Raw genomic sequence first — 22,829 nt, 5'->3', positions numbered from 1 at the left:
CTAGTAGTCAGTTAACTTTTTTGGACTTGAATTTCAAACTCTGGCTCCTTTGATAAACAACTGAAATCTCTACTGTTAAAAAAAAAAATGATGGTAAGTCTATTACCCACTTCATTGGGTGGTTCTGAGAACAAACTAAAACAATCTAGTAAAGGCTCCCGCATACAGGGGTGTTCACTTACTATTAGCTGTTCTTTAGATCTCTTTGGAAAGCTCTCATTTTCCAGGACACCATCAATCTCTAGAATAGCAATATTGTTACATGATATTAACAATTAAGCCCCCAAGTCTCACTTAAATCTTCTGTTCTGTTTGGTCACTGGTTTCCCCATTGTACAGACAAGAGGTTTCTTTGTCTGATTTTCAGAATAACCACTTCAACTAATTGATTTAAGTGGTGAAAAGACAAACCTTGAGACAGTCCCCACTCTTTATCTGTCTCCAGAATGGCAAATACAATCAACGGGATTTAAGAAAGCCTGCATTTCTTCTCAATATGGTAATCTTAAAAACTAGAAAAAATAAAACAAAACAAAACTAGAGGCATGTTCATCCCATCTTGAATCAAGTGTCCGGAAATCACGCGAAACACAAATGTTTGGATGTGGTCATGGTATTTATTCGCAGTATATTTTCACAATGTATTAATATAGGAGAATAACACTTATTCATACACTGAATATAACTTCCTGGAGCACTCTGAAGTTTGTGTGGGTTTGGAGAATACTGACAGGTTTTTCCTAATCTCTTTGGCTTTTCGAAGTGGGAAGGTTTCTCAAATCGAGTGTCTGACAAGGGTGACGACTCTTCTTCCATCAGGCTGGAAGAGCAGAAAGACCATGGCTTTGGCAGTTCCATTTTGGAAAGAAGTAACAAACAGGACTTCCGCAGATGAGTGGATCCAAAGATAAGACAGACTCAGGCATCTTGTACTCCATAGTTCATTTCACTTCAGAATGCTGATTACTGCAGCAGCCATGGACACTGACAGGGTTTAAGGTTCATGGCTCAAAGGGGCTAAGTCACCAGCCAAAGTTTTCACGCAAAAGGCAATCCTGATGACTAAGATTCCGTTTCTGGATTTCTCCAGGTGTGCTGGGGACGCTGAATTTCACCCCCACCCCATGCATCCTCTGTTGCAATTGTTGACATAGACACCATTTCAGAGTATCTTGGCAAAACGCTGAGCGGCTCTCATTGGCTCAATGTCACTCTGTAATGAAGCTGCTTGAAGGACCCTCTCTTTAACCAGAGAGATGAAGGCACCATTAACTGAAGCAAAGTACTGATAAGAGTAACAACAAGAACTAAGTCCCATTCTCTTCCCAAGAAGCCATGTCTAAAAACAAGGGTAAACAATTGGTCTTATTTTATCCAAGTGACTCTGTCCATTGAAAGTTGTTCTTCGGCTTCTCCCTTCTATTGAAAGTGTTTACAGTTCTGAGTCCAATGATCACTTAAATACACACAATATTAGCACCAAGGCAGCAATTTTTTTTCCCAGAGATCACATGAAACTGAATAGATACTTAACATAATTAATAGCTGGTACAATCAGTGACATCACTAAATTACCAATTGGCTAATGACACATTCCTAGAAATGCCAACAATATCCTGATACAACTCTCGTAGCACCTTGATGGTAGCTAAGTTGTTTCTTATAAAAAATTACAATTAAAAAAAAGTAACATAAATCATTTACAGATAGAAAGTAAACAATAGTGTACCGTGATAATAAAGGATCACTTTTGTCATAGTACTACATATAATGTAGAGTACGTAAAATGCAGTGGTCTGACTGCAGGGGACGAAATAATGTGAAAGGCAGTCATAATAGAATCATTTTACGTACAAAAATATTACATCACAATAAATAATTTCAAACATAAATATTAAACTTTACATCATTAGGTTATTCCACATTTATATACACACACAAATACATATGTATGTGTATATAAGTATATATATATGCATATGTACACACACACACAGGCACACAAATTCTCATACACACACACACACACACACAAATTTTAAGGTGGAGGTATTTCATCACTATCCTTCATCCATCCCATAATGGCTTCCTCTTCTGAGCACCTGAAAGCAAATGAACCAACCAGGAAATGTAAATCTTCTGTCTCAAATGACATAAGTCAAGAACAGGTAAGCCAGAAATTTTTGCATATAGAACTTAAAAATAATGCTTGCTACAAGAAACTGGAAATTTCAAGGATATAGAAAGAATAAAATAAAAAGCCACCAGCCTGTGATTCCCCCAGCCCGAGATAATGTTCTTCACATACTGGTGTATTTCCTTCTGGTCCTTTGGTACAGACATGTAAATATTATGTGTATGTGCTCATTCAAATGTTACTACTCATAAGATATGTAAAAAGTACACTTTATTAGATATAAAATATACATAATACAAATCAAATGGAGATCCCCTGACTGCACCCTCCTTTATTCCATCTCTTCTCTTCTGAGAAGAGAACTCTTTCTGGTCTTTTGGCAATCATCCCTCTTCCAAATGAGGCTGTCAGTCACCTGACTCTAGGTGGGTACATGATCCCAGTCTCCTGGATGTTGTGACTGGTTCAGAAATGGCCATGTGACAAATCAGAGCCAGAGTTCTTGTGCACAACAGATGTCAGAGGTGAGCATTTACTAAGGGCCATGAAATGTAAAGATGATGTAAGCCTAAAACTGCCAGGGACCATGGTGTGGAGGAGATGCTCTGTCCGAGAATGAAGTCACTCAAGGGGCAAGCATTGCTGATGGATGGAGAAAGAAAGAGCCCTGATGACTCTGAGCCTCAAGGTCCAACCATGCCGGGGGACAGACCACTGCTTAGACATCTCAGTTATTTAAGACAGTAGGTTTGTTTTCCTTTTCCTTTTTTTCCCCCCTGTTGCTTCTTGCAGTGGAAATATTTCTACCTTAAGTTCATAATTTTTATTATAGATGATTAAATACTGAAACTGATACACAAGTGTCAGCTATATACTCCTTTGGCAGGATCCTGAAGAGCCTAAAAAGGATAATGGGCTGCTGGAAGCTTGAGGGAAGATGTAGGAGGGTCGTGTGAGTTGGCTGAGCTCATCTCTTATCCATGAAAGGCAATGAGATGAGACAAAGAGCGATCAGTTCACGTCTCTGCCCAGCAGAGGGAGGACTTGCCGGCATAATGTAGTCACGACAGGAACTATCAAACTTTTAACAGGGAAACGCTCCTGCACATTTGTTAAAATGCAGATTTTGACTTTGAAGATTTGGAATGAGGCCAGAGACCCTGCATTTCTAATAGGCTCCCATGTGATACAGGTCAGGCTGGTGCTTGGATCCCATCGTGAGTTACAAGTGTGCAGAAGAGTACATTAACTGAGAGCACTGACTGTGGGCAGGACCCTCCTGGGTTCTGCCAAGGAGATCCGTGGTGAACTTACACCAGCCGCTCAACTGCTGTGGATCTCAGAATCCGTCTGTAAAATGAGGGTAACAGCCCCAGACTGTGGCTTCGCTGTGAGGATGCACGGAAATAATGCCCACCCAGCATGGTACCTGACACACAGTCAGGGGTCAACGACTGTTATTAATATTACTCTCGTAATACCCTCAGCAGTATTTCTGGAAGGCTGATCTGAATCTTCTGCATTCGAATTTCCTGCATTAAAAATACAGATTCCTAGATCCACCTCCACTCAACACAGCAGGACCTCTAGAGATGGAGCCCAGGGAGCAGCGTTTCTAATAAGCACTGCAGAGGGACCTGGTGCAGGATGCCTGGGGACTGCACGTGCAAGGTGGAGGGCTGAGGGCCGCAGGTGTGCGAGGGCAGGTGAGCAGGAGACACAAGGCTGAAAAGCACTGGGGCAGCTTCCCCTGTCTGGGGGCACGTGACCCACCTACATTTGCTAATCATTAGACTGCTCCAAGAATGAGAGAGAGCCAGAGGGCAAGAGAGAGAGGGCGAGAAAGAGAGAGAGGGACAGAGACACTTACCTTAACTATAAAACTCGAATCTCCAGGCCAGTGCCAGAGGATGGAGCACATTTTCCACAGTAACCACCGCATTTCCCGACGACCCGGGTACCATCCTGCCAAAAAAAAAAAGATGCATCATCTTAGCCCACCTGCTTGGCTACTATGGTTCCGGGGCTTAAACTGGCTTTGGGGGGACTCATTCCTGTATGTACAGCAGGTAGGACTTCTCAAAGTGGGGACCAACATCCTCACCACAGTCTAAAGCAGGGGCTGAGAAACGATGGCCTGTGTGTCCCGTGTTCGTACGGCCAGTATCTTCACAGAGTGCACTTCAGTCTTTTGGCCCTAGTGCTTTCTCACTCTTTGAAATGTCCTTACCTGCACTTCTTCCACACAGACCATTCATGGAGACTAATCTTTAGTCCTTTCACACTCAGAATGGTCTCTCCTCAAACACACAGCTGAAGAGTCTCAGTAGAAATCTATCTACTCATCAAGGACCAAAGGAAACCACTCAAAAGAATCGCTTTGCTTTTAACCTGATTATTGACATAGCTACCAGTGTCAAGAAGAGCGTTTATATTTTTAAATGGTTGGAAAGCAGCAAACCGAGAATACTATTTCTTGATAGGTAGAAAAAACTCAAAATTCAAATTTCAGGGCCCGCCAATAAAGTTCTATCAAAATACAGCCACATCCATTCACTTTCCTCATGTAGTAACTGCTTTCTTGTTACAATAGCAAGCTGAGTAGTTGGTCTCACAACCTCACACTGCTGCTCCGCACACAAGTCATAGTGACACACTGTAACCTGTTTTGAGTGCCAGGCCTATTGCAGTATTATAACATTTCTTATTTTTTTTTCTATAACCAGTGTATGTCAAAATAAGAAAAGACCAAAAGAGTAGACTTTACTGTACTTTTAAGGTACAGTAGGATGGATTACTCTATTGTCACATTTACATGGCAAAGCGTTGCATTCGTCACGCAACGATACCGTGTACGTGCATGCTCAGTCATGTCCAACTCTTTGCAACCGCACGGACTGTAGCCCACTGGGCTTCTCTGTCCACAGGATTTTCCCAGCAAGAATACTGGAGTGGGTTGTCATTTCCTCCTCCAGGGGATCTTCCCGACCCACGGATCAAACCCGTGCCTCCTGCGTCTCCCACACTGCAGGTGGATTCTTTGCCACTGAGCCAGCGGGGAAGCCCACAGTGACACGAAGTTGTGCTAAAAGAAGACGCTATGCACCGATATCACCACACTTAGCGTGGGCATGGCATTCCCAAGTCCCAGGCAAGCAATGTTCAGGAATTTGGAAAACTTAGAATATCTCATCACAGTGTAATTCTTCACAAAAATAAGAAATCAACGTGAGTAAGGATGAAAGATGAAAAGACGTAAGCACCCAAGTGGCTCGTTTGTTAGCGACACAAGGAAAGCAGTCTACTAGGTGGTGAGTTCATGAAATCCTGTTTAACCGTAACAGCAGAAGACATATGTCCAGAGAAAACCAATTTGTTGAACACTGTTATCCTTTTGGCAAGACCAGTTGCTCAAAAATTTAATGACATTTGGGAGCCACATCAATAAACAATTCAAAAATGAAGCAAATTGGAATGGTTTCCTGTGGTTTTTGATGAGAAGATAGATTTTACTGATACTCTTTCAGTTGTTTGAGGAGACCATGCTGAGTTGTGAAGGACCAAATAATTAGTCTCTATGAATGCTCTGTGTGGAAGAAGTATGGGTGACATTATGTCCAAGAGATAGAGGAAATACTAGTCAGAAAAACTGAAGAGGAATCTGCTAAGATGTGTTGACAACTAATAATGGTAAGACCCATGTGTGGAGAAGGAAAAGCTTTATTTGGACCAATTTACAAAGCTGGATCATGGAAAAAGCAAGAGAGTTCCAGAAAAGCATCTATTTCTGCTTTACTGACTATGCCAAAGCCTTTGACTGTGTGGATCACAATAAACTGTGGAAAATTCTGAAAGAGATGGGAATACCAGACCACCTGACCTGCCTCTTGAGAAATCTATATGCAGGTGAGGAAGCAACAGTTAGAACTGGACATGGAAAAACAGACTAGTTCCAAATAGGAAAAGGGATACGTCAAGGCTGTATATTGTCACCCTGCTTATTTAACTTCTATGCAGAGTACATCATGAGAAACACTGGACTGGAAGAAACACAAGCTGGAATCAAGATTGCCAGGAAAAATATCAATAACCTCAGATATGCAGATGACAACCACCCTTATGGCAGAAAGTGAAGAGGAACTTAAAAGCCTGTTGATGAAAGTGAAAGAGGAGAGTGAAAAAGTTGGCTTAAAGCTCAACATTCAGAAAACAAAGATCATGGCATCTGGTCCCATCACTTCATGGGAAATAGATGGGGAAACAGTGGAAACAGTGTCAGACTTTATTTTTTTTTTTTGGCTCCAAAATCACTGCAGATGGTGATTGCAGGCATGAAATTAAAAGATGCTTACTCCTTGGAAGGAAAGTTATGACCAACCTAGATAGTATATTCAAAAGCAGAGACATTACTTTGCCGACTAAGGTCCGTCTAGTCAAGGCTATGGTTTTTCCAGTAGTCATGTATGGATGTGAGAATTGGACTATAAAGGAAGCTGCGCACCGAAGAATTGATGGTTTTGAACTGTGGTGTTGGAGAAGACTCTTGAGAGTCCCTTGGACTGCAAGGATATCCAACCAGTCCATCCTAAAGGAGATCAGCCCTAGGATTTCTTTGGAAGGAATGATGCTAAAGCTGAAACTCCAGAACTTTGGCCACCTCATGCGAAGAGTTGACTCATTGGAAAAGACTCTGATGCTGAGAGGGATTGGGGGCAGGAGGAAAAGGGGACGACAGAAGATGAGATGGCTGGATGGCATCATGGACTCGACGGACGTGAGTCTGAGTGAACTCCAGGAGTTGGTGATGGACAGGGAGGCCTGGCGTGCTGCAATTCATGGGATCGCAAAGAGTCGGACACGACTGAGTGACTGAACTGAACTGAAATGAACTGTGAAAATGTAAGATGTTTAAGGCCTGTGATTATTCACCGTGGAAAATACAAGAACCTATCTAGTGTCATGGAACCCATGGTGTTAATAATGAACTTCTTTTTCTATCACAGACTTAATCTCCATCAGTTTGGGGAATTTGGGGGTCAGGACTAGAAGTTGAATACCTTGACTTATCCTAACATACAGCAGTTGGATGACTTAGGAGTGGTAAAGTTTTATCATGAATTTTGAGCTCAGGGACAGGATAAATAATTTTCTGAACGAGAAGAACTGCTCTCAATCACTGTCATTGAACACTTAATGGTTTTGGACATTATCTTTTGCTGCTGACTTGATGTTTCTTAATGAACTGAAGCTAAAATTACAAGGCAAAAACTGCACTTACAGGCGAAAGTTATACTGTGGTAAAGTCATTTCAATAACAACTAACATTGTTTGAATCATAAATCATGTTAAGGTGCTTTGTACACTTCCCAATCTGTCAAATGTTAAAAATGAGAAGCTTTATTGCTATTCCACATACATTTATAGTGGATATACTTCGTGAGTGTGAACTACAGTTTCAGCATCACTTTTTGGACATGAATGTAAGTGCAAAGGAAATTGTCATATATAAAAATCCATCTAATGAGGTAACTGAGGAGAGCTTCCATTTCACCTTCAAGTACAAGTGATTCATCTGTAATGTAATGATGTGCAGAAAGGCAAATACCAAGTGTAAAATCTAACGGAATTCCACCAACAGCTGCCAAGGCATGAATATGCTCAATTAAAATGATGTGGTTGTAGACGATAGCAGTGTTTGGCAATACCTATCTCTGCAAAAAGACATTCATAAAGATGAAGTGCAGAACGTCTCATTTCAGATCAGCATTAACAAATAAACACTTCGAAGCAATTCTGGTAACAGAGAACACTGATTAAACAAAATGTTATCCTTTCTCAACATTTCATTCATTTCCTTGGTAGATTCTGGATAACAAAAATTTACACTCAATTATTATTCTGTTTTGGATTTAATCACCAAATTTTTGTGCAAATTTGTTTTCACTCTTGTCATATAAATACATATGTAATATCCATGATTTTCACCTCCTGGATGGCAAAACCTAAAATATTTACTACCTGGTCCTCTACAGAAAAGGTTTGCTGAATCCTGGTCTCTAGCCTTGTACAGTCCTACCTGTCTGGATTTGTCTTGCTCTGTTCTTGCCCTCTGCATTTCTTTGGGTTGTTCCTCTAACATGCCTCTTAACACAGGGCCTTTGCACATGCGGCTCCTCCAGCTGGAACTCTCTGCCCTCTCCCTCTCTGTGTGAACTGGACTCTGTGTGCATTAACCAGCTTTTGTCTGGTAAATTCTTCAGAACTCAGCCCAGAAGCCACTTCCTCTGAGAAATCGTTCTGACAGAGTTACCAGCTGCACAGCACCCTATAAGATGGGGGTAGTTCTTTATGTCTGTCTTCCCCCCTGGAATGTAAGCCCCATGATGGCAAGGCCAGTGCCTTGTTAGAATACTAGGGTCCCCAGAACTTAGCAGTGGTTGAAACACACATTTGTTGAATGAATCGAAGAAGGCTAAACAAGCACGCTCTTCTCTGTGAGATGCAATTCAAATGGTCCTGCTCCTCAGCCCCCTTAATCCTTCCCCATGCTATGAAAAACCCCTTGTTTAACTGTGGCATCATATCCCAGTTTGTAAATTACCATGTCATATGAGCCACCCTCCACCCTTGACTCCTGCATGAGGTTTGGCATCTAAGATGTTTTTCTCGACTGGGACTAATGCTGGTGTGAATCATACTTGTGTGCACATTTCAGGATATCTTTGGGCCATATTTGATTCATATGGCCCAACTATGGAAGTCTTTTGAAAACAATGGATAATCTCATTAAAAAAGAAAAATAGTTGCCAATTTTGAAGAAAAAAAAAAACATGTAAGTTTCACTCTTTTAAAAATGTGCATGCTTTTTGAGTGAGATTAACTCGGAGGGCTTCCCTGATGGCTCAGTGGTAAAGAATGGGCCTGCAACACAGGAGATGTGGGCTGGATTCCTTCGTCAGGAAGATCCTCCGGAGGAGGAAGTGGCAACCCACTCCAGTATTCTTGCCTGAAAAATCCCATGGCCAGAGGAGCCTGGCGGGCTCTACAGTCCAAGGAGTCACAAAGAGTCAAACATGACTGAGTGACCGAGCATGCATGCACAAGAATAAGTCGGAAGACTGAGTTCTATCACCCCACGGGGTCTTGGTTTTAGGGGCCCATGTTAGTCTGGAGCTAGTCTGACATCATCGACTAGATCTGATGCCAGATAAACTGGCTTTCTAGCCAGGAACTTTTCCCCTAGGCTGAAGTATATAGGTCTGGTGGCCTTAAGGATGCTGACATAGTAGAAATGCCTTCTGTCTCATCAAAGCTTTTTTTTTCACCCAAACTCTTCCTTCCCCAGCAGCAGAGATCAGATTGCCTCAGACTTGCATCGTACCTTTAAATAACCTCTTTAAACCTCAGTTTTCTGGTGTATCTGTAAAATGGGGATAATACAAATCTCCCCTTATAGGTTTGCTGCAAATGAAAGAAAGCATATAAAGTGCCCAGAATAGCGCCTGGCCTAATGTACGTGCTCAGTTATTAGTGATCATTGTTATAATGGCGCTTTTTAATGTGTGAATTTCCATCACGGCCTGTTCTCATGGAGATAAGGAATAGTCTGGGTAATTATAAAATCGCTGATACTCGCTCGGCAATGTTCACGTTATTTCACTAACTAGGACTCCATCAATGTCATTTAGGTACAGGTTGAACTAACACTTATTTCTAGTACAGAGTAGAAAATATATGTACTGGGAAAATAAATAGCATAAACATGATTGTCATGGAAACAGTGACTATTTCAGACAAAAAGGTATGTTTTTCAGCACTTCTGAAGTACCCACTCTTATACAATGAAACATTAACTGTAAATCATTTTTATTTCTCCACTAAAGCAGGTCCTCTAAAAATCTCTTTTCAACAAATATTTTGTTAGCAGAGTTTGAGCTATTGCATATAATTAAAATGAGTGACTCTGTGTTCCGTTAGGAACAGTTTATAGTTCATACTTTTCACTCTTTTCTCTGCTTTCTGCGGTCAGTATGACCAAGGGAGGTTGATTCGTGTAATTCAGGAAAGCCAGCACATCTTTGATTAAAGTGTGCTTATTTACATTTCTTTGGACCTGCTGGGAGTGAAACTGCCCATTAAAAAAACAATAGTATTTGTTTTTTTCCCAAATAAATTCCTAATCACACATACACAAATGTACACACACACAATGTATAAATATCTAACTTCTATGGGATCATACAGAATAAAATGTACATGTATATAAAAGGTAGTTTCGCTCCATTTGTCTGTATTAAATGTATGATTTTTATACTTGGTGGATAATTGAATTTTCACAAATGAATTGTGGGTTAGGACGCAGCTTATAGTAGATAAAAGAGAACTGATTCTTTGCTTGCTACACACACACACACACACACACACACACATTTATCTCATGCTACTTAAACTCCATTGGTTGTAAATGAACTGAAAGATTAAAAAAAGACAGGAGCTGAGTCCATCTCCCATACAGTAATACAATGTTAATTTTTAATTTGGATTTAGAGCCCTTCCCTCAGAACAACAGTGATGGTTAGGCCTCAGGGCCAGGCACCCAGCCCTCAGAAACACAGGCTCCCAGCTCCTCTCAGACCCTGTCCCATCCCCTAGGAACACAGAGCAGCACAGAGACCCAAGGACACCCCTCCCACCTGCTTACAGGAGCCTGCCTTCTTTGTGCCTGGCTGTGAGGGCCATTCTGGAACCACCTCCAGGACGGAAGGCGAGACAGCAGCTCTGAAAATGGGCATCTTTCGGGGGTGGGGGCAGTGCTGGCAGGGGGGACTCTCCCGGATGGGGGCTAAGGATCCTCTCACATCCTGAGTGCACTCGTGAGTTGGGGAAGCACAGAATCTCACTGGCAGAGGAGCTTAGAATGCCAACCTTTTCTTTCCAGTCTTACAGGTGGGCCAAGTTCCCCGCTTTCTGTCTGGCTCACCCACAGAGCAGAAACTTGGTACACTCAAAGCATTTGTCTAGAAGCCCATGCCTGGACCAGGAGGTGTCTCATGTGCCTCAGTCCTGGGTGGGGAAGGGCCCGTGTGGACAAAAGCCACATGGTACGGTGGGTACCAGCCATGTCCAGGCTCAGCCTCTGCTCAGGCTGCAGTCCCAGCCTCCTATCACAAGCAAGCTTGCATCTTTCACCACCGTGACCGATTTTGCAACCTTATGGCAAGCCTTAGGCCTATGAACATGTGATAACATTAACAGCTTATACTTACTGGGCCCCTGCTGCCTGTCCAGTGACATGCAAACAGCTTTATCTCCCCATTTCATTTTTGCTCCACAAGAACCCAACTGGGTAAGACCACCATGATGCCCATTTTATAGATGAAGAAACTGAGGTCCCTGAGAAGTTAGATAACTTGCCACAATGGCAGAGCTGGTAAAAGCATGTCAGGCGATCTGACTTAAGGGCCTGGAGGTTTAACCTCTATAGTCTGTGGCTTCTTTGATTTCAGTGCTCTCCCAAGAATTCAATGAGCGACCTGGAGGAATGAGACTGAATACATGTAAACTGTCCAGTAAACAGAGGTGCTTTCAGTAACAGAGGCTATTTCAATAACAAAAATCCTTATCACTAAAAAAAACAGAATTCTTCCCACTACTCACATACCGGCAGCCAATAATGAACCTGACACTGAGACTTATTTTCACCAGGTCTGCTCCTGTTGGTGAGACCATGTACCCATCCTACAAGTGGTTCTGGTAATTCAGTCTTACCCTGAATGACTAGAGCTTTCCTTTAGTTTTTCTTGGGGGAAAAAACATTTTATCACCAAGCAGGTTTAGAAAACGGAGGATTCCATTGTGCTTTTCCTTCTGGTGCTCCCGGCAGAAAAGTGAAAGAAAGTGAAGCCTGAAGATGAGAGGACTGAATCAAAGCAGGGCTGTTAGGAGAGTCAACCAGGACTGGCCAGGATCTGTGCAAAACAGAGCAGACCGGCTTCAGCCCCTCAGAAGCAAGACAGTGGTAAGGCAAGGTGGGAGAAGGCTGTGACACAGGCTTTCAAAGTGTGTTGTGTGGAACAATGGTAATTTGGGGAAATTAAGGTCTGACTTTGAAGAAAACGCTCTGTGACTGGTTTAACATAGGTCAGTGGTTTTCAAAACGTGGTCCCAGACCTGAGCATCAGCATCACCTGGGAAATTGTTGGGAATGTACATTTCAGGCCCCTCCCCCGGCTGGCTGTGTTTTAGCAAGTCCTGGCCCATGTTGGAGAACCACTGATTTAGGGAAATGCTGGCTTCAATAGAACCACACAGGTTTCCTTCCTGTACACTTCATTCCAGCTTCCAATACACGCATGGCTAGTTACTGTGACTCTTACAGAAGGAAATAAATATACAATTTTCCCCCAAGTGTCTTAGGCTGTGGAAGCCTATTTTCATGCAGCATCCTTAGAGGATGCTGCTCTGTGGACCACACAGCAGGTCAGGCACACAAAGCCTCGTTTCTGGGGGCTGCTAGGAGCTACAGATTGCTTAGTTCTGGCTCATGGGGATTAATAAGGAGTGCTCGACAGACCCTTGAGACTAATTTTGAGCTGTCTCTCTGAGCTTTCATGGAACACCAAGATTTAAAAAAAAAAAGAATTCTGACAGGCAATTGTGAAACCAATTTCCTTCAGCACAGGCCGAACCTCCCCTGAAGGCTAGGGGAACAATCAGCCCATCTGGGCAGGGCAGTGATCATTGTCTCCACCAGGTGGCGCTCCAGGCTGCAATTATTTTTAGGTTCTGGCTGAACACTGCAATGACCCTAACAAAATTGAAACTAAAGTTTCAACACTTTACATATATGGTTTTCTACATAATCATGGTTTAAGTAGGACCCTGTTTGAGGCCATGCATTTTTTGTCTCTCTTAGTCACTGCAACATAATATACAGTAGAACATAAGAACATAATTTCTAGGCCCACTGTAAAGCACAGCAAGTGCGCTCTTGGTTCTTTCTTTCTTTCAGTACAAGCAAAAAAATTAATGATTAAATTATAAGCAATCAATATAGCTGTTTAGATAAATCAGAATTGAAGGAGTTAATTGACTTTCACAGAGAAAAGTTTTGTTGTTTTTTTTTTCTCTCAAAGATACAAATTTAACCCTTGAAGCTAAAAAAAAAAAACCCTCTGAGATATTCCTGGAACATTATAATTGATGTTTCTTCTCTTCCTGGGCGGAAGCAGGCTGATTGAGCTGTTTCTTTACATTCAGATTTTGATAGGGTTTAGCAAATAAAAATACTGGATGCTCAGTCAGATGTGAATTTCAGATAAACACATTTTTTTTTAAAGAAAGAGTATGTCCCATACAATGTTTTAGACGTGCTTATAGTAAAAAAGTGAATAAATAAAAATCTTCCTTATTTGAAATTCAAATTTAACTGGGCATCCTGCATTTTGTTGGCAGTATCACCTTGGAGTAGTACCCCACTTTCTAGTCCTCTTCTTCTCTCTCCGTTACTTACTTCTCTGAGGAGACCCTGTGACAGAGGTCACAGCTGTGGCAGGACTGGGGCCGCAGGCCACCCCTTGTAAGTTTCCCGTTTGCCTGTGGGTCAGCTCCTGCCCCTCGTCCTCAGGACTTCTTGGCTGGAAAGGGCAGCGCTTCCTGCCCCACCTTAGACATGAGACACCCCTGGGGAATTTCAAATTCTGCCCCTGTCACAGATTCCCTTTGAGTGAATCTGGATGGGGCCCAGCTACATGCATCTTAAACTTTCCCAAGTGACTCTAACATACCCCCAGGCTGAGCAACATACACAGACCAGAGCGGATTCAGAGTGTCCATCTGAGAGCTTGCTCAGCTGTAGGTCTTGCTCAGAAGCTCTGGGGCCCCAGAATCTTCATTGTCAACAAGCTCCCAGGTAATTCGGGTGCTCTGGGGTGATCCACCGTGAACAGCTAGATTTTAGAGCAAGAACAACTGACTTGTAGAGCCTGTGAGTTTTTCTCTCATTCTCCAGAAACCCTCCTGATGAATGACTCCTTTTTCCAGCCCTTTTTGTATTATTTCATTTCTTCTGAAACAGACATCACCGTCCCTAAGCTCACGTAGGTTAACTGCATGTTGGTTAATTAACTGCAAGATATCTGAACCACACGCGCCCTTAGAGGCTGCTGAGTGCTTTCGGCTTCCTGGTTAGGCATCCTTCTAATTGCTCCCGTGGTACTGACATTCACATCTCTGGGAAGAATTCATCAGAAGGGTAAGCAAGACTCTGCTCCACTCACCTGTCCACGCGTCAACCTTCCATTTATGTCCTCAATTTTCTTCCTGACACTTTGTAAAATGGTTTGAGGAAGTTCCTTTAGCACCATAGCCTTAGAGGGAAAGAAAGAGGAGGAGAAAATAGAACTCATCCTCCAAGCCATGGAGACCCTTACCGGGGACTTCTTGATGTCAGAGACAGCGTAATTCCCTTGGGAGATCCATCTGGCAGATTCAGTTAGAGACAAACCGGTTCCGTAAAGGTTGATGCTAAAACGACCCTGGAATAAATGGCCAGTGAACAAGATTTTTAGTCCACGTGACATCCTGAGCAAAGGTCCCACACAATAAAAAGGTAACCTGGAGAAAGATATTAATTCATTATGCTAGCTAACTAATGACTGAGGGTTCTTTGTAGTGGTGGTGGTGGGGGGCGGTTCTGAACAAGGCACTTTACATGCATCATCTCATCCATCCTTGCAAGAGCAATCTGAAGGGGATTTTCTTCACAGATGGGGACAGGGAGGCCTGGCGAAGGTGATTAACTTCTCCAGGAGACACTAAAAGCCCAACTCACATTTTCCTAACTTCAAAGTCCTCACTCTCAACCACCGCTATTCTGCGTCCCTAACACAGCAATCCTGATGTTGCTCGCAATTATCAGATTCCTACAGGAACAAAATGCCACAGTGTAATTTTTTTAACAAGATCTCGCTGCCAAAGCTTCCTGGGCTTCAGCTCCCCACCGTGCTGAGCACGCCGAGTCCTAAGCCCAGCGGGGCGAGACTTCAAAGGAGCGGCGCGTTCTCGGGGTTAGCCTGCAGAGGGCGCGCGCGGCCTGCGCTGGACCAAGGTAGGGACCAGCCAAGCTTCCAGGCCCAGGGAACCCACACCTCCCAGCTGCGCTGTGGGACTCTTTTTCCAAGCGTGGCCTCGGGTGTTTCCATTTTTATTTCCAAGGAGACAGGGCAGCAGAGAGCCTTTCTTGCCTTCTCCATCTGTCTCCGTGTATTTCTCTCTTGCAAAAATGACTCCACAAAGGCATCTTAAATAGATTCATGAGCAGTTTGGGAGTAAAAAGTGTGCTTTCTGCAAGAACTGCAGACAGTGGGTGAAAGCTTCCTGTCTGAGCCCTAGGATACAGTTTTTTTTGTCAAAACAGTCTTAAATACATCAAAGAGAATAGTGAGGTGGAGGGTCACACCTAACCAGACCTAAGTGTAAAGTGGGCTTTTTCATGTGGACAGATGATCTACCCTGTAGGAACCTCAGTTTGTCCATCTGTAAAATGGAAGGTAATAAGAAGAGTGCCTTCCTCAGAGTAGTATAGTGAGGACTAAATGAAATTAGCTGAGGACTGTATGGCTGGTCCCTAACAGATATTCAAAAATATTGGAATTAGTCCTGCATTTTCTTATTGTTTTCTGAGTGCTAGTTTTCTCTCTCCAATACAGCAGTAAGCTTATTGAGGGGTGGGACTTGGCATTGCTTTGCCTATTTATATCAGTTATGGTTTGTAACATATGACGAGGCACTTGATATAGTCTTGCTGTGCTTAGTTGCTCAGTCATGTCCGACTCTTTGCAACCCCATGGACTGTAGCCTGCCAGGCTTCTCTGTCCATGGAATTTTCCAGGCAAGAATGCTGGAGTGGGTTGCCATTCCCTTCTCCAGGGGATCTTCCTGACCCAGGAATCGAAGTCAGGCCTCCCATATTGCAGGCAGATTCTTTACCAGCTGAGCCATCAGAAAACCCTGATATAGTCTTAATAAATATCAATATCACATCCTAGCTCTTCCATGAAGACTTCCAGGATCAGGTGTAACTTGGAGGTTTCCTCTCCATGTTGGTTCCATAAATGCTAAACACTTTATGAACTCTTTAGGGGCCTTAAATCCTACATCTGTACACTGGGAACAAAAAGCGTCCCTATTCACAGAGGTGAAGGGAGGATTTAGTGCAGTCTAATCAGTGGATTTCATCAGAGGACATTTTTCCCCCATGGGAAATCTGGCAACCTCAGGAGACCTTTTGGGGTGCCCTGTCACAGCTGGTGGGTGTGTGAGCCACCAGCAGCTGATGCAGAGAGACCAGAGTTATTACTAAATATCCTACAAGGCACAGCCTAGTCCCCAACAACAGAGAATTATCCAGCCCAAAACATCAGTCATGCTGTGGTCAGGGGGAGGAATTTATCCTAGAATCCTGACACTTCTGCCTTGAGTGCGATCTCAGGCAAACGGCTTGCCCTTCCTGAGGCCACCTGTAAAATGGGTAACAAGACAGAATACAGAAGGTTTGACACACCTAACCCATTACCTGGCAGAGAGTAGGTGACGTTTTACAATATTTTTGGAACTTGTTTTATCACAGTACTACACAGGTGTTAGTGGCTGTCATGTTGAGTGACTTCAATACCCAGGTATCTGTGATTGTGGTCACACCGGATGCTCAAAACCCTCCTTGCCTAGCCTCCTTAGACATTGGCTTCTGGATGCTGCATTAGCCCACCTGGCCAATTCTTACTTTCCTAACCTCCCTCCCCTGCAGAGGGCATCCACACTGATCACAACGCCCAGACCTCACTATTGGCAAGGACACCCTCTTCTTTCCTTCCTTATCCTGTTTCCCATGAAGACTGCCTGAAAAGCCTACATCTCAGAAGACAGACGTGATATGCTTTGACGTCAAAGTCCTTAGAAGGAGCAGACTTCTAGCCCCAGGATGTGTCAGGCTGATCCCCGGGTTCAGTGTCTGAGCACGTAGCTGAGCGGATTACATGCTGGCTAGATCTGCCCTTTCAGAGCAGGTGATAAACTGGTTTTTGTTCTTATTCTCTCCCTGGCCCTTCAGGGTCAGGGATTTGCATTTTTAGCCAGCATCCTAGTTGATAATTAGCACTCTGAAAGTTGCCTGTCATCAGTGGAGTGTAGACCTACTGTCCTTTCCAGCTCCAGTTCACGATATCTCTGTCCCCACAGGCCTTATCTTCAGGGTCTAAAGGGCATGAGAGTTTTAGCTACTATCTCCTGTTGCTGATTTAAGAGTAAAGGTGATTAAGGCATGCATACACTAGATATTCCAGAAAGGTCAGCAAAAGATGTAGCTTTGACAAAGGGAGGTTTTGTTCTCTGCTGGACAAGGGTGCATGCTGTACAAGTCTTGTCTGAAAACAGGATCAGCCAGACATGTCTGCTGTCATGGATTCGGACTCAGATGTACTGGCATCAAATCTGGCCTCTACCAAGCACTAGCATGGGTTTGGATAAGTTACCTGACCTCTCCACACCTCTCAGCTGCCTCCTCTGGAAAAAGGGAGCATTCTCACAGGATGCTGTGGATGATTAAATGCTACACTGATTTAGAAATGCTGAGCACAGTATCTCAAGTGTAGTGAACACTCAGCAGACACTCATAACACCAGCATCAGTAATAATAACGCCACATGCACTGTGATCAGGATAACAACATACACTCTGGCTGCATCTTGAGTCGAGGGCTCTTGGGGGACCCACCCTTAATGACACATAGATCCTTAAAGCAACAGCAGTAGATGAGGAGGAAAAAGAAGCAGACTGTCAAAAACAGCATCGCTCTGCTTTGATATCTCTGCAGTCACAGATCAGAGGACAAGCAGGGCTCGAGTAGTTTGCATAGTTCTGCTTTCTACAGGCATTTCCCTGGAAAAGTGATTTGAAAAACTCCCACCTTTCATCAGCATAGTTGGTGCTCAATAAACTTCTAAGGAATTGAATTCTAAAAGTATCTGATATGATTTGAAGAACGGACTGGAAAAAATACAAGTTAGCCTCTCACTGGCTTTGCTTTTCTCACTTAGCAACTACATTAGTGTCGGGATTTAGCAAATCAATCAGTTCCTTTGTCTCTGAGTTATTAAAATAATCGAATGCAAATTACCTCTCATTTACTTAAGTTTCCCTAAAGATGCACATATCGAAACAAGAAAATCCTGAGGCATTTGAAAAGGGCAGGGACGGCCAATCTATAAGCTGTTAAATGCAACCCATACGAATGGGGTGTTTGAAGTCATCAAGTGCTCTAAAGAAACCGCACTTCAAAAGTTTTCAATTCCTGGGTAATGGAGAAAAGGCCCCTTTTAACATTCTGTCCTTTGTTTATTTTCTTTCTCCCCTGAGAGCTTCCTTTTCACTTCTCTAAAATGTTTAGCAATACTTTCTAAAGCTTGGGGCTGAGAAAACACATCGTTAAAAGAAAATTCAGATGTGTTTGTCTTTGGATGGTCTCTGGTTGTGTGTAAATGCATCCTGCGGAGGCAGTGGCTGGCACTCTGAGCATCTCCCAGTCCCAATTCCTAGAACCTATGAAGGCTCACAGCAACACGAAGATTTCCAACATGGAGTTAGAGAACAGCTTTATAAAGACCTCATGTAAGCCAGCGAAAAAACCGGGGCCAGGTTCTTTTGTCCAGAATCACCTCATTCATTACGTGTGTCCTGCCCTCTCCTTGCAGAAGCCTCTGGCAAAAACTGATGCCTACTTGGCAAAGAGAGTCAAGGATGATTATAACAGCCTGTTTCAAAAGGCAAGTCAAATGAACAAACCACACCTCTAAGGAGGCAAAAACCTGGGCAACTGTCGAATGGGTAAGACTGCCACTCAGCAGCTCTGCTGGAGACAGAATTCAGGAGACAGCTTTGCACTTCTTGGTCCAGACAATGCACACTTATACAGCGGAAACTGGACTGACAGTTTTTCTGTGTCATGCAATATTCAGAATTTTTAATGTCTGACAGCAGAGTGTTGGCATCTGCTTGTACTGCCTTTTGAGAGACAACCGTGTGCATCTCTCCCTAACTCTCCTATTTGTGATAGGATACTGACGACCTGAAACCAGTCAGGGAGAAAACTGACACCCCAGAAATGGGCAAATGCTACAAACCACTGCTTCCCCCTGCCTCCATCCCTTGGAGAGCCAATCATTAAACATTTACCAACATCATTGTTTGTTTAACCAAAGCTTGCCATCTGATATCTGATTTGTTTCTAAGTTTTTACCATGATCACTGACGCATTTTGCTGAATTGCAGAAGTCTGGCTCGTGGTCGTGACCATTTCCTTAGGAAGCACCCCTAGGAGCTGAGAGGCTGGGAGCATCTGTGAGGCCTGGATACAGGTGGCCAAACTGCCTTGCAGAGCTAGGGCTGCCATTCTGATTACATCTGCAGAAACAGATGCAGCCCAGGGTGGGGGTGGGGTGGCCAGGGTAGGGTGTGGATCCCTGGGGCCAGTGGGTTGGTGTCCCTGGCACGTACCTGTGGGCACTTGGCGGCACTGTAGCAGTCCCCAGCAGTGGCAAAGGGGACGGGATGTCCTTCATTGGTCCTGGCAAACTGTAAGTCAGTGGCTGTGGGGTTTTGGAGAAAGGGTTGAAGGGAGGGGAAAGGTGAAGAGTAGGAGAAAGAGTTTGGACAAGATATTAACAAGGAGACAGAAGGGAAGAAGAAGAGTTAGGGAAGTCACAAGAGGGTATGGGAAATTAAAAAAAAAATACAAAATATGATTAGTGAGCAAATGGATCCAGATGTACACTTGCTCTGCTCCCTGCTCCCCCAGGCACTATATCTGTGGTTCCGAGAGCCTCCTTCCCTGGGTTTTACCAGCACTGTCTGTCTCCTCACAGTATGGAAGCCAACAAAAGGGGTTTCAGATGACTCTGGACTCAATTCCTATATAAATAAATGTGTGAATCACCTCGCTTAAATGCAGTGTAATTGGATGATTGTGAACCTCCTGTAGACGGCGGCAGCCGCCTCAGAGGCTGCAGGACTGGGGAAATCAGCCAGCCGAGCATTTCCAGCTACTTAGCAGTTCCTCCCTGAGGCTCAGCTGTCCTCCTGTGGCCCAGGCAGTCTAGTTGCCAAAATGTGGAGCAATTAGAACCCACATCTTGAAAATATTAATGGCAGTTTCTCAAGTTTGGGGCTAACTTGTAGTTTTTTAAAAAGCCAATAAAAACAATGCTCGTGTTTTTAACCCTCGTGTAGGTCCTGAGAACAGCTGGGAGAACGGGGAAGGCGGCTTGGGAGAAGACAGACTGAGAATCCTGCAAAATCTGGTGGGGACTGGAGACCGGAGGCAGCTTTTTAAACCTTTCTGCTTTGTCTTTTGGGAATACCAAGAGAAGGCCTCAATCTTTTCTGCAGTTTTGTGGGAGGGAAATCTGAGTCCCCCATCCTGCCTTTTCCAGCTTCAGCACCAGGAAGCTCTGGGTCTCAGCTGGGGCAGGATTTAAGTGGGAAACTGCAGACTCTGCCCTTAGCCCTCATCAGTCTGGCTGAAGGCAATTAAAAATATCTTGGTACAAATCAAGTGTAATCTACCTCCAAAGGAAAGCAAGGCAAGCTTACAGGAACAATGTTAATGAAGAAAACTTAATTATTCATTATTTCTGTTTTCCGTCCATTTGAGGGAATGGGTTGGGATATTTGAGCTGTCTTTTACCACTCCTATGATTAATGTCCCCAACAAAAATGTAGTGTCGGCCAGAGTATGAAATCAGCCCACAGGCAGGCTGGTTTTAAAAACAGGTAATTCTGTCCTCCATTTTTCTTCCGTAAATCAGCCATCAGAGCAAATTAGTTTTATGCTCGTGTGTGTGTGTGTGTGTGTATGCGTGCGTGTGCATGTGTGTGCGCATGTGCCCGTGTGTATACACTGCTGGTGGTAGCCCAGGGTGGGGTGAATGTTGCTACATGAATTTCATAGCTTCAGAGTCTGCATCTGCTCCCTAAAACTTCTTTCTTCATAATTTCTGCTCCCATGCTCGCTCTGCCTAACTCAATACTTGGCTCACTCCCACTTGGCCTTAAGGTCTCAACCATGATGTCATGTTTTGGGAGATGCTGCCCTGACGTCCCCACTATGATGGCACCCCTTTAATGTGCCTCTGTCTCCTCTGTTCATTTGTCACAAATCTGATGGAGCACTGCCCACTGCTCAGCCCTTTCCAGGCACTGGGGGGACCACAGTGATCAAAGGTGGAGCAAACCCCACCTTCAGGCAGCTTAGACCAGGGTTGTCATCCCTGGATCGTAAGTTCATTTCGTACCCTCTGGGCCTCAGCCCAAACCCTGAGCAGGATGTGTCATGGCCTGAATGGAAAGACCCACGGACACACGCCCCGGAATGTTCTATGGGACTTACTGATGATCTGCATGGAGGTCAGATCTATTCTGACCTTCTGGAAGCTGGAGAACCCAGCTGCCGTGTAGTCCTTCCGACACTGACAGTCATCACGTCGGCTCCCATTGTAGGGGCATTCGGTTGGGTTGTGCAACCTATATGGCAGAGAGAATGTTCTGGTGAGGACGGGGAGGCGTTTCTAGGGGTCTCCAGGTGGTCCGGGCTCTTCTGAGCTTGCAGCTCTCCTACCTGTGCCCGTAAACCTCAGAGAAATTCTCAGAGTCACCGTGGACCAGGGTCATGTACTCCTTGGGGTGGTCAGAGTGCATCCCTGCACAGAAGACCTGAAAGACAGACCAGACAAAACCTGCCAGGGCAGGCTCGGAAACGGGCCCACGACAGCCAGGGCTGCTGGCTCTGAAAGCAGCGTAGGAATAATGACTGAGCTCGGACGAGTACCTTTAGGAGCTTTCCTGTGACGACCAGGAAGTATTCCCCATCTTCACTGGCACCTTTCAGCCTTTTCACTTCCTTGCAGTTCTGGGGCAACTCGCCTAGAATACACAAATCCATGAGCATGAGCTGTGAGTCTGCAGTGGCTGCCAATGGGACCGGTTACATTATTCACGTGCACACTGGTCAGCGTGGGGGCCAATGTCTCAAAAATAAACTCTCTATTCCAGAAAAGGGCAGGCAAGCGCATCAACAACGAGACCTGCTCCTCAAGCTCCGGAAAGGTGGCTTTGGTTGGCTGACTTACAGTTATAGATATTGTGGCAGGTTTTTCTTTCTTCCGGCTTCAGGTCAGCAGGGCATAAGTGGCTGGGCTGGTCGTCGTTGGTGAGACACTGCACAGACCTATGCATCACTCCCACGCCACACGACACGGAGCACTGTAAACAGAGCAGGGTCAGTGATGGGTCTGCGGAACCTGGGGGACTGGGCTTCCCGAGGCATGGAGCTCAGAGCTTAGAGGCTTGTTCAGAACCCCCGTGCTGCTGAAAACAAATACCCGATACTTGGACAGCACTTCGTATGAGCCAGTCTTTGTGCTGAGTTTTATACATGCATGCTTGTACATACGTACTTATGTACCTACATAGGTATTCAAGCATATGAGAAATTAATAATTTTCTCATCTAAGCCTTGCAATCACCCTATGAGATAATACTAGTGTTATTCTGTTTTTACAGAGGGAAAATTGGGGCTCAAATGTGAGGAAACTTGGTTAAGGTCATGGTGGATCCATGATTGAAACCTTAACCACTTTCA

The 22,829-nt window shown here is 44.2% G+C and overlaps 1 protein-coding gene across 3 annotated transcripts in view; it reads right to left on the bottom strand.

The window, feature by feature from the left end:
• Positions 1–597: 597 nt before the first annotated feature.
• ADAMTS9 (ADAM metallopeptidase with thrombospondin type 1 motif 9) overlaps positions 598–22,829 on the bottom strand; it is a 163,165-nt gene continuing 140,933 nt past the window's right edge. For 2 of the 3 annotated variants that reach the window (XM_069561878.1, XM_069561880.1), the window contains 8 exons: positions 22,318–22,450; positions 22,017–22,111; positions 21,807–21,901; positions 21,579–21,712; positions 19,688–19,779; positions 14,569–14,673; positions 4,008–4,102; positions 598–2,102 (listed from right to left, as the gene is read on the bottom strand). In XM_069561878.1, coding sequence (XP_069417979.1) covers positions 4,013–4,102; positions 14,569–14,673; positions 19,688–19,779; positions 21,579–21,712; positions 21,807–21,901; positions 22,017–22,111; positions 22,318–22,450 — 744 coding nt within the window. In that variant the 3' untranslated portion in view covers positions 598–2,102; positions 4,008–4,012. Of the gene's footprint in view, positions 2,103–4,007; positions 4,103–14,415; positions 14,506–14,568; positions 14,674–19,687; positions 19,780–21,578; positions 21,713–21,806; positions 21,902–22,016; positions 22,112–22,317; positions 22,451–22,829 lie in introns of all 3 variants that reach the window. The other variant, XM_069561879.1, reaches the window with a different exon arrangement.

Source organism: Ovis canadensis, chromosome 19 (genome assembly GCF_042477335.2).
Source record: "Ovis canadensis isolate MfBH-ARS-UI-01 breed Bighorn chromosome 19, ARS-UI_OviCan_v2, whole genome shotgun sequence".
Taxonomy (NCBI): domain Eukaryota; kingdom Metazoa; phylum Chordata; class Mammalia; order Artiodactyla; family Bovidae; genus Ovis; species Ovis canadensis.
Note: the sequence above shows the minus strand (reverse complement) of the source record. Positions and strands in the feature narration are given on the sequence as shown.